The sequence below is a fragment of the Electrona antarctica genome (genome assembly GCF_951216825.1).
Source record: "Electrona antarctica genome assembly, chromosome: 17".
Lineage (NCBI taxonomy): Eukaryota > Metazoa > Chordata > Actinopteri > Myctophiformes > Myctophidae > Electrona > Electrona antarctica.
The window spans coordinates 37,573,184-37,585,324 of NC_136798.1; the positions used below are offsets into that span (position 1 = coordinate 37,573,184).

The 12,141-nt window shown below is 42.8% G+C and overlaps 1 protein-coding gene across 2 annotated transcripts; it reads right to left on the bottom strand.

Annotated features, from left to right (window-relative positions):
* Nucleotides 1-4,114: 4,114 nt before the first annotated feature.
* On the bottom strand, nucleotides 4,115-11,876 carry hddc2 (HD domain containing 2). 2 transcript variants are annotated; one of them, XM_079526054.1, is made up of 6 exons: nucleotides 11,755-11,876; nucleotides 10,779-10,900; nucleotides 9,658-9,760; nucleotides 9,161-9,229; nucleotides 7,503-7,641; nucleotides 4,115-5,319 (listed from the first exon to the last, which is right to left on the bottom strand). In XM_079526054.1, the coding sequence occupies exons 1-6, from the start codon at nucleotides 11,851-11,853 to the stop codon at nucleotides 5,129-5,131; spliced, it is 723 nt and encodes a 240-aa protein (XP_079382180.1). In that variant the 5' UTR covers nucleotides 11,854-11,876; the 3' UTR covers nucleotides 4,115-5,128. The 2 variants fall into 2 exon arrangements, with proteins under 2 accessions (XP_079382180.1, XP_079382181.1); XM_079526055.1 differs by having other exon boundaries at nucleotides 4,115-5,330.
* Between the last annotated feature and the right edge of the window lie 265 nt (nucleotides 11,877-12,141).

Genomic DNA, 12,141 nt, shown 5'->3' on the forward strand with positions numbered 1-12,141 from the left:
CTATAGTATGCCGTCCGAAAAAAATTATAACTTTGGCATGCTACTAGTCCTACATACTTACACCTATAAACCCCATTCAAACCTATTTAGGTTCATCTTACGGTGGACATGTTTGCCTGAAAAGGAATCTTTGAAATGTTTCATAGTTTTAGAAATATAGTGCTTTAAATTTGAGAAATTTACAATGGCAGATAGTGGCACGTCAAAATCACTTTCACCTAGAAACTCCATTCACACGTTTTATAATTCAGCTTACTGTGGAGACACATGCTGGAACTTTTTACTTTGAAATGTTTTGTAGTTTCTGAGTTATTTAAGTTAAACGCCCAATGCATTCCCAATGGCAATAGCACAAACTTTGGCATGCTACTAGTCCTACATACTTACACCTAGAAACCCCATTCAAACCTATTTAGGTTCATCTTACGGTGGACATGTTTGCCTGAAAAGGAATCTTTGAAATGTTTCATCGTTTTAGAAATATAGTGCTTTCAAATTTGAGACATTTACAATGGGGCTCAATGGCAGATATTGGCACGTCAAAAAATCACTTTCTCCTAGAAACTCCATTCACACGTTTTATAATTCAGCTTACTGTGGAGACACATGCTGGAACTTTTTACTTTGAAATGTTTTGTAGTTTCTGAGTTATTTAAGTTAAACGCCCAATGCATTCCCAATGCCAATAGCACAAACTTTGGCATGCTACTAGTCCTACATACTTACACCTAGAAACCCCATTCAAACCTATTTAGGTTCATCTTATGGTGGACATGTTTGCCTGAAAAGGAATCTTTGAAATGTTTCATCGTTTTAGAAATATAGTGCTTTCAAATTTGAGACATATACAATGGGGCTCAATGGCAGATATTGGCATGTCAAAAAATCACTTTCACCTAGAAACTCCATTCACACGTTTTATAATTCAGCTTACTGTGGAGACACATGCTGGAACTTTTTACTTTGAAATGTTTTGTAGTTTATGAGTTATTTAAGTTAAACGCCCAATGCATTCCCAATGGCAATAGCACAAACTTTGGCATGCTACTAGTCCTACATACTTACACCTAGAAACCCCATTCAAACCTATTTAGGTTCATCTTACGGTGGACATGTTTGCCTGAAAAGGAATCTTTGAAATGTTTCATCGTTTTAGAAATATAGTGCTTTCAAATTTGAGACATTTACAATGGGGCTCAATGGCAGATATTGGCACGTCAAAAAATCACTTTCACCTAGAAACTCCATTCACACGTTTTATAATTCAGCTTACTGTGGAGACACATGCTGGAACTTTTTACTTTGAAATGTTTTGTAGTTTCTGAGTTATTTAAGTTAAACGCCCAATGCATTCCCAATGGCAATAGCACAAACTTTGGCATGCTACTAGTCCTACATACTTACACCTAGAAACCCCATTCAAACCTATTTAGGTTCATCTTATGGTGGACATGTTTGCCTGAAAAGGAATCTTTGAAATGTTTCATCGTTTTAGAAATATAGTGCTTTCAAATTTGAGACATTTACAATGGGGCTCAATGGCAGATATTGGCACGTCAAAAAATCACTTTCACCTAGAAACTCCATTCACACGTTTTATAATTCAGCTTACTGTGGAGACACATGCTGGAACTTTTTACTTTGAAATGTTTTGTAGTTTCTGAGTTATTTAAGTTAAACGCCCAATGCATTCCCAATGGCAATAGCACAAACTTTGGCATGCTACTAGTCCTACATACTTACACCTAGAAACCCCATTCAAACCTATTTAGGTTCATCTTACGGTGGACATGTTTGCCTGAAAAGGAATCTTTGAAATGTTTCATCGTTTTAGAAATATAGTGCTTTCAAATTTGAGACATTTACAATGGGGCTCAATGGCAGATATTGGCACGTCAAAAAATCACTTTCACCTAGAAACTCCATTCACACGTTTTATAATTCAGCTTACTGTGGAGACACATGCTGGAACTTTTTACTTTGAAATGTTTTGTAGTTTCTGAGTTATTTAAGTTAAACACCCAATGCATTCCCAATGGCAATAGCACAAACTTTGGCATGCTACTAGTCCTACATACTTACACCTAGAAACCCCATTCAAACCTATTTAGGTTCATCTTATGGTGGACATGTTTGCCTGAAATGGAATCTTTGAAATGTTTCATCGTTTTAGAAATATAGTGCTTTCAAATTTGAGACATTTACAATGGGGCTCAATGGCAGATATTGGCACGTCAAAAAATCACTTTCACCTAGAAACTCCATTCACACGTTTTATAATTCAGCTTACTGTGGAGACACATGCTGGAACTTTTTACTTTGAAATGTTTTGTAGTTTCTGAGTTATTTAAGTTAAACGCCCAATGCATTCCCAATGGCAATAGCACAAACTTTGGCATGCTACTAGTCCTACATACTTACACCTAGAAACCCCATTCAAACCTATTTAGGTTCATCTTACGGTGGACATGTTTGCCTGAAAAGGAATCTTTGAAATGTTTCATCGTTTTAGAAATATAGTGCTTTCAAATTTGAGACATTTACAATGGGGCTCAATGGCAGATATTGGCACATCAAAAAAGCACTTTCACCTAGAAACTCCATTCACACTTTTTATAATTCAGCTTTCTGTGGAGACACATGCTGGAACTTTTTACTTTGAAATGTTTTGTAGTTTCTGAGTTTTTTAACTTAAACGCCCAATGCATTCTCAATGGCAATAGCACAAACTTTGGCATGCTACTAGTCCTACATACTTACACCTATAAACCCCATTCAAACCTATTTTGGTTCATCTTACGGTGGACATGTTTGTCTGAAAAGGAATCTTTGAAATGTTTCATAGTTTTAGAAATATAGTTCTTTCAAATTTATAATAGGGGTCAATGGCAGATTTTGGCACATCAAATAATCACACATCGATGGTGTATTTACAAACCCAACACATTGTTTGAACCGTCAAGGTATCCTGTGGTGTCCTGTTTGACTAGCCCACTGCATCATTGGTACCAGTCAATTCACGCAGCTTTTTTTAAGTTTTGAAGCTGTTCTTCTAGAAATCGGTCTTGAAAGTAAAGACTTGAGTGGGGTTTGAACGACAACCTCCAGATCATGTCACCAATGACCTAACTAACTGAGCCACTTGCTACATGGCATAACATAGTCCTCTTTTGCCTTTGAGTAACAACATTGATACAAAAACAAAACAGGAGATTCATCTATCGTCTTTTGTGCTGTTGTTTAGACTTTCAAATGTTTATGAACCACAATGGAAACAAGCCTCTGGCTCTTCTGTCATTATCTATGTTGCTTTTCGTACACAGCAAGCACAGTGGCTTACTGGTAAAGAATTTGCCTGTGAATCGGGAGGCCATAGGTTCAAGTCCTGGCTAACATTGTGTACCTTTTCATTGTGTCAAGTCAAAATGGCTCCCACAGAGACTTGCTGAGAAAATGAATCCTAATACAGTCAACCTAATTTGATCTACTTATGACATCCTTTCGTATACTTAACTGGAACTACAACCATTTCCATTTCCTAGTATCATAGTATGTGCATTTGTGCACATTTTTTTTTACAAAATGTTTTCCTAACATGAGACCACAGAGTAATGGTTCAGAATCATTGGACAGTCAACCCAGGTTACATGAACACTGCCATCTTTCAGAACTGTAGCCAAATCATATTGGACTGGTCATAAGGTCCAGACATCCTGACCGTGTCGCAATACATGCGCAATATCAAATGTATGTTTGTATACCCATTGTTTACAATGTATTTATTATCATTTATGATTTGTTTACCAGGGACAGTGCACATCAATTAACATGTCACTTTTCACATCCATGCAAATGAGCCAGAGTTAGCCAGAAGCTCATTTCCAACTGAGCAGTAACTGAGAACATGACAAAAACAGACAATATAAAATACAAGAAAACATAGCACAGGAGACCGAACAATTACAGTCAAGTATGAAAAATGACACCAGTGAAAAATCTGATAATTACTGATAAGCTGTTAGTATTTGTAAGCTAATAGTATTTGTAGTAGATAACAGTAGCACAATTTGAAATGTGCACCCTATGGCCAGATTTTATTTTGTGTTTGACTAGGGTTTGACTGGATTGCTGAATTCCTACAATGCCCACAATGCTTTAGTGCACTTCCCCTCCTTGTGGAGAGGGGGGAAGGCTGCATGGAGGTGTGACTTTGTAGTCCAGGAAGGAAGTGAGACCACATTTTCATGAAAGGTTTTTGGTCATGAACATGGCGTCATGACTAAAATATCTAACAATTCAATTAAATTAAATTAAATTAAATTAAATTCAATTCAAAGGGCTTTATTGGCATGAGAAAACATACGTTTACATTGCCAAAGCAAAACAAACCATATTACACACACATGCAACCCCAGGAAAGTGTTTCTTGTGTCCTAAACATCATTAAAATAAGCTCTGGTTGCAAAAGGGGTGAAGTGGCCCTTTAAGGTTGAATTTGAATGTCAAATAGTTGGTGGTCTCTCTTACTTTGGTACGGCGACTGTTCCAGTGATGGGAGGCTCTAACAGAGTGGACTGTTCCAGTGATGGGAGGCTCTAACAGAGAGGACTGTTCCAGTGATGGGAGGCTCTAACAGAGAGGACTGTTCCAGTGATGGGAGGCTCTAACAGAGAGGACTGTTTCACCAAACACACTACGTCTGAATGGAACATCGCAGTCCCCTCTGGGACTGCCCTCAACGGCTGTAACCACACTCTAGGTGTCAAGTGGACGCGCCAAACCCCTGTTGGGACGCTTCTATTCTACTTCTACTTCGGACGCTCGCATAACATCCACATGGGTTGGAGCAACGCAGAAAGGTAAGGCATTTTCTATGTCAACCTTGTGCTGCAGTTAATGTACAGTATGTGCGTTAAACGTTCCAGTTCCAGACGCACTGCCATTCCAACTCACTCAATACTAACCCTAACCGCACACGGAAGCCACATAGTCGGAATGGCGGTGCGTCGGTAAAGCCACTCTGTTCCGCAGAAACACAAGTCCGTTTTCGAATTAAACAGATGATGTGAACAGGTGGACTCGTAGGATGCTTTCAGGCCTACGCTCTCTCTCCAATCGCCTCCAAGCGTCACGGGATGTGTGTATGTGTGTATGTGTGTATGCAACAGTCAGGAGCTGTGTGTGTCAGTGTGTGTGTGGTTCTGCGGACTCCGTGTTGGTACTGGCGGGGTTCCCAGAATGCTTTGCGCCGTCCGCTTTGCTCATGTGCTCTCTTCTCTCGTCGTTCAGACAGCTGACCAGCTGGACCACGTCTGGGTGCTGGAAACGACCTGGTGAGAGCACCGAAAATATCAGAAGAGATAATAAAATATCATCACTGGTGTTATTACTATAATAAACCCATTAAGACCCGAGGCCAATTCTACAAAATGTCTTCTAAATCCTAACTGTTTTCTGAAGGAAACGTATGTTATGACAACCTGTGCCTTGGGACTTTTGTTTTAATTTTTATCCCACGATTTTGTAACACATTTTTCCCCCCGTGTTAATTATCTAATGTGATCCTGGGCTCTACACACCCTCCGCCAACCTGGGGAGAGCAACGGACGTGAACTCATGCTTCCTTCATGCATGAGTGTCCAAGTTGCTCCTTTACACCTGACAGGGGGGAGTTTCCCTGGTTGGACGTAGCGCGTGGAAGTAACACGTTATTCCAACCAGTTCTTTTCCCCTCCATCAGGCACCCCGGCTGGCCAGGGGGAGGCAGTTTAGAGACCAGGATTACTGCATGTTTTTTGTTTGGGAGCACGATGGCACAGTCGGTAGTGCTGTCGCCTCACAGCTAGAAGGTCCTGGGTTCGATTCCCGCTGGGGACGCTGGGGGCGTGTTCCCTCCTCCGCGTCATCAGTGCCCACACTCGAGGCGGGGTTGGCGAAAGGGCCTTTCTGTGTGGAGTTTGCATGTTCTCCGCGTGTCCTATAGGGCAGGGGTTCTCAACCCGTGGGTCGCGACCCCTCGGGGGGTTGCCAAATTATTTTAGGGGGTCCCCAAATTATTATTAAAAAAAAAAAAAAAAAAAGATTTATTTTTAAATTTTATTTTCAAAAATAGCAGACCTACAAGCTCGTAGCGCGCCACTCGGTGGCGCGCTATGAGCTTGTAGATCTGCTATTTTTCAATAGCTAAATTATAACAATGCTTAAAACACCAAAAGGGGTTCCCGCCCAAGATGGTTTAAGGTTATTGTAGCAGTCAATTTATATTGGGGGTCGGGAGGGGGCGGGGCGGGGGTCCCGAGACATTGCCAAAGCATTTCCGGGGGTCCCCGGCCAAAAACGTTGAGAACCCCTGCTATAGGGTATATGCCTTGGGACTTTTGTGATTGTGCCCTGTTCTAAATGCACTGTTGTACATAACACAGACCAGTATTGTGTTTGTTTCCAAAAGTGCTGAAAAATAAAAATGAACTGAACTGAAATATGTTGCTATAATCAGTGCTGTTCAAGCTTTCTCATATCAAAGGACACCCACAATTATATGAATTTGGCCTCGGATCATCCACACCTCAAAATAGTTTTGTTCCAAGGACCGCCAGAATCAAAGATTTGAGTTTAATAATGTTCACAAAACATATTCCGATGTGCAATGCTTTTGATCGGGTGACATCTGGATTCCATGTACAGGTCTAGGTGTAGGTTTTGTTAGCGGTCGCTACATATTGAGATCTAGAAAGAGTATAAATTCAGGGACACAAACACTACAGGTCAAAAAATAAAACCTTATATATATATATATATATATATATATATTTTTTTTTTTAAAAACAATGCAATACTGCCTCATCAAAGTTGGTATTGTGATAGCCTGGCCCAGCCTGTATGACTTCTGGTCTAGAGGGGCGGGTGTACGTATATGAAAATTCTTAGCTTCCATCATCTGCATGGACAGTGTGGCTCCGTGCGAGACTAGGGAGACAAGCCTTGGTGACAAGCCTTGGACTAGCCGGGCAGCGGTCCTCAAGCGCTTTTGCCCGTGCACCCCCTGTTACCTCCTGACGTAGCTGATGCACCCCCAACGCTCAGTATCGTTGTATTTGACCGACATAACATTTTTGAATGATTATGGCAAAAATCACAGAATGTCACTGCACAGACAGACATGCAGGCAGCTGCCCGTATACTCCCGCAACTGCTCTAAACATCTCCTTACAACAGTGTTTTACCAAAGTTTGGCGTTTGTGTTAAATAAAACTATAAAACCGCCATTACCCTTTTCATGTCACGCACCCCCTAGAGGGCGTTCACGCACCACAAGAGGTGCACGCACCACAGTTTGGGAACGCCTGGACTAAAGAGACAAAATGAGGTGACCACTGAAACGGTGGTCAACTTAAGGGAGACAGAAAAGATAAGGTGATGTGAGTGATACAGGGCGGGGCCACCGGGGGCAGGATGGCAGAGCGACCAGCCCAGAGATGAAGAGAAGACACCTCCTCACCCACCGTTGGTGGAATCAAAGAACTCCTGCAGTCTTCCGGGTGCTCCTTCTATCTGCTCGTACTCGTGGGCCTGGAGGATCATCTCTAGAAGGTCAAACTGTTTGACCAGCCTGGCCTCTGGGCTGATCTGGTTCTCATACTCCTGTAGACAGAGAGACAATAGAAGGGTTTCACCAGCCTGGCCTCTGGGCTGCTCTGGTTCTCATACTCCTGTAGACAGAGAGACAATAGAAGGGTTTCACCAGCCGGGCTACTGGGCTGCTCTGGTTCTCATACTCCTGTAGACAGAGAGACAATATAAGGGTTTCACCAGCCGGGCTATTGGGCTGCTCTGGTTCTCATACTCCTGTAGACAGAGAGGCAATAGAAGGGTTTCACCAGCCGGGCTATTGGGCTGCTCTGGTTCTCATACTCCTGTAGACAGAGAGACAATAGAAGGGTTTCACCAGCCTGGCCTCTGGGCTGCTCTGGTTCTCATACTCCTGTAGACAAGAGAGGCAATAGAAGGGTTTCACCCAAGGGGCCAGTGAGGCTATTCAACGTTGAAGCTCTGGGCCCTAGTGGTAGGAGGAGGGACTACAGGCGGACCCGTGGATTCATGACCGGGAAACCCCGTGCAGCTGGGCTTTAACATTGAGCGCTCGGTTGCACTTCCGCATTTGACCACCAAAATGTGGTGGTCAAATGCGGACGTAGACGTTCTGAGACGGTACTTCCGGCAGTCTTCCGGGTGCTTCAAAACGCCACTGAGCAACTTCCACTGACATGAATAGCTGGGGGGGGGCGGAGCTTCGCGCCAGTTCAGTCTCTATCCTTTTATATACTTTATATACTTCACCAGCCTGGCCTCTGGACTGCTCTGGTTCTCATACTCCTGTAGACAGAGAGACAATAGAAGGGTTTCACCAGCCGGGCTATTGGGCTGCTCTGGTTCTCATACTCCTATAGACAGAGACACAATAGAAGGGTTTCACCAGCCGGGCTATTGGGCTGCCCTGGTCCCTCGTCGTTCTGAAAGGGGCCGGGACTGCGACGCGCTATAGGGACAGTGTGACATCTGCATTCATGAGAAAGCCATTAGGAAATAGTGGTTGGAAATTGTGGTCGAAGGTGCACATTCGATGACCGTGACGCTCGTGCTTGAGTGCAGTGCAGTATGTAAAGAAACGAATTTCGAGAATTCTCCTGCTATGGTTCGGGCACACTTGTCTCCTTAGAGAGGGGGAGGTTCACTACAAATCAACACAAAGTTAATCTTTGTCCTGGGAGGAAAGCATTTCTTTCCTGATGGGTGGAGTGATCTCTTCTCTTCAGGGGTGTATGACAATACCCCCATCTACAGGACACAAGTGGTCACTGAATGGTATACATAGAGAGGTAGATACTGTACCACAGAGTGTCTGGATGCCAACCGCGAGGTTTCCAGTTTGATCCCGGGCTCGCCCGGAGTTAGTGTCGAAGTGTCCTTGAGCAAGACTCTGAACCCCTAATTGCTCCCGATGTGTAGGTTGGTGCCTTGCATGGTTTCCTCCGCCATCGGTGTATGAATGTGTGTGCATGTGTGTGTGTGTGTATGTGTGTCTATGTAAAACGCTTGAGATGAAAGCACTATATAAATGCACCATTTATAGATGAATGACTGCAAGCTGACACACACACACCTCCCATAGTCCATAAAGCTCCTGCTTAAGTCCATCCTGCAGCAGACTTGTTAGATGTGTCATTGCTTCCTGGGGAGAGGAGAGGAGAGGAGAGGATTTTGTTGCCGTCTGGCAGAAACCTTGTATCTCCATGTTTTTGTTTTCCGTAAATCGTGAATGTCCAGTATAATTCATTAAGGAAGTCGCACAAAAGCAGCAAATCTACAAACTCACAAAGCATCGCATAGTGAGCTTGCAGATCTGCTACTTTCACTACATTGTGAAAGTCAAAGTGCTTCCGTCTGTCTGTTGATTTTGTAAAAATGAATAACTAACTACAATGGATCCCATTGGTTCTTTGTACTTGTACTCAAGCAAAGTTTGAATTCCATACTTTTCCAATTGTAACAGAGTATTTCCATATTGCAGTATTGATACTTTTACTTAGGTAAAACATTTGAGTACTTTTTCCACCACTGACAGGTAATGAAAACACCGTTTACAGTTCAGTCCCATACCTGCTCGCGCCGGTGTTTCTCTGCTTTGCTGACATTGTCTACTGGAGTGATGTCTCCTACAATACACTCTGCCATGTCATGAACCAGAGCCAGTTTCATACACCTGGAGAACACAAAGTTAGTTAGTTAGTAGTAGTAGTAGTAGTAGTAGTTGTAAGGGCCAAATGAGTATAATAAGTCAAACTAATTTGTGACCATGGGGTGGCGCTGTTATTCTTATAAGCGTCAGGTTCACTGGCATCTGTAGGGAGGATTGACCCGGAAGGGCAATGGTTTTTGACCGCAGGTACGTCACTGTTGTTCAAACACTGTGGAGCGAAATGTTTGTTTGTCTGAAATGTTTATTTGTTTATTTATCTGTCTCTAATTATGGGTTGTTTCATGTAATCGCAGATACTGATGCCATATGGAAAATAAATGTGTCAAAAGCAACAGGAGCTGCCTGTGTGTTTATTATCACAAAATGGGGCTGACACTCAGCACAAACAGTATGGCATTGGACCAGCTCGTCAACCAGGTCCATCTACGGGATCAACTCCTCGAGAGCTAAGACGGGGCTCTCATAGTAGTATAGTATTATCATGTATTACTATCATAGAGCAGGACTTTTCTTACCAGGGTCTACTAATTATTCTATATATATTCAAAGATTTGCACACATTTTCAAGATTTTTCAAAAATAGCAGATCTACAAGCTCGTAGCGCGGCACTCTTCAATAGCTAAAGTATAACATAATGCTTAAAACACCTGGTTCCCGTCCAGAATGGGATAAGCCACGGACCACCGTTTGAAGTAATGCAGATGTTTAAAGAGTTAACGATCTAATAAGGGTCAATTTGGTTACTAATTTAGCTGGGGACCACCTGGAACACAGTTCTGATATGAAGTGACGTGACCCAGGAGGGTAACGGAGGTGACGTTAAGACTGAATTATTCAGCAACTTTGTGAGTGAGCCAGCATCCTCCTTGCCTGTCCTTGTCCACTGTGGGGTCTGTGATGGTCAGAGACATCAGGCTTACCTGTCCTTGTCCACTGTGGGGACTGTGATGGTCAGAGACACAAGGCTCACCTGTCCTTGTCCACTGTGGGGACTGTGATGGTCAGAGACACAAGGCGTACCTGTCCTTGTCCACTGTGGGGTCTGTGATGGTCAGAGACATCAGGGCCATCCTGTACATGTGGTCTGAAACACTCTCTGGATCCTTCACCTTCCTGTAGACCCAGCCTGTCCTCGGTACCCTCTGTCATGAAAATCACACACACACGTGCACATGCGCGCGCGCGCGCGCGCACACACACACACACACACACACACACACACACACACACACACACACACACACACACACACACACACACACACACACACACACACACACACACACACACACACACACACACACACACACACACACACACACACACACACACACACACACACAATGAATGAATGCATCAATGAAATTACATAAATATTTTACAGAAAAATGAAAAGTAAGTTAAATAACTGACCCTAGCCAGTGCCATAGAGAAATATGACAGGCATGTATCATGGCTACCTTGGATCAAGACCAATTCTGATTATGTAAAATGTCACAATTCTGACCTGTAAATATAGCCTAAATGAAAATGACGCTGATGATGAATCGGTTAAAAATGATCTATGACGGTCTTGGTCTAGCCTTGGATCAAGATTGTCAAATATGTATCTTATTGATTTTGACATTTCGTCGCTGTCGACTCGAGAGGAAACTAGCCCACCTAACTAAATTTGTTTTCTTTTTTTTCCTTTATCATAAATCAATGCTATTGAACACCCTTTACGTCTTTGTTGGTTAAAACAATATTGAACCAATGAAAAGTAATTGGACCCTCAAACTGTCTGCTAAGCTAAAGCAGCTAACTCCTCTCTCCCTCTTATGCAATTAATTGACGATAAAGTCACAATACCAACTTTGATGGTTTTCTTAAAAAAAAGAGTACACACACACACACAGACAGAGAGAGATCCAAGGCCAGTGCGACACGAGTTAACATAAAGTATATTTTATCAATAAATATGTGAGTCCAATACGTTGTTGAGTGTTGTACTTACTTTGAGTTGTCCAATAAGTTTCATAAATTGCAGCATATTACTCATGTTGCTGCTGGATGTGTTGTTGCTGTTGCTGCTGCTGCTGCTGGACGCCGCCATTTTGAAACGTGATGACGCGCGCAGCAGACGTCTATTACGTCAGCCACAAACGTCAACGGCCTGGAAGCCAATCAGAAGCATGCGGGGGAGGGGGCGGGGCCTCACTGAACGGAGTTTACACATTGCAGGCTAAATAAAACCAAAATCAACCCACAGGTTTCAGTTTGATTCAAGGAATGAATGAATGATTAGCTAGAGAGAAACTGTTCTCTGTTCAAACAGCTTGAACAATAAGTGGGGGATTTGGGATTTTCCCAGGGATTCCAGTTAACATAGCCATTATATTTA

Coding starts and splice junctions, on each gene's coding strand:
- hddc2 (XM_079526054.1), bottom strand. CDS start 11,853: ATGGCGGCGTCCAGCAGCAGCAGCAGCAACAGCAACAACACATCCAGC. Junction 10,901..11,754: donor AACTTATTGGACAACTCAAA/GTAAGTACAACA, acceptor TTTTCATGACAG/AGGGTACCGAGGACAGGCTG. Junction 9,230..9,657: donor AGAAACACCGGCGCGAGCAG/GTATGGGACTGA, acceptor TCCTCTCCCCAG/GAAGCAATGACACATCTAAC.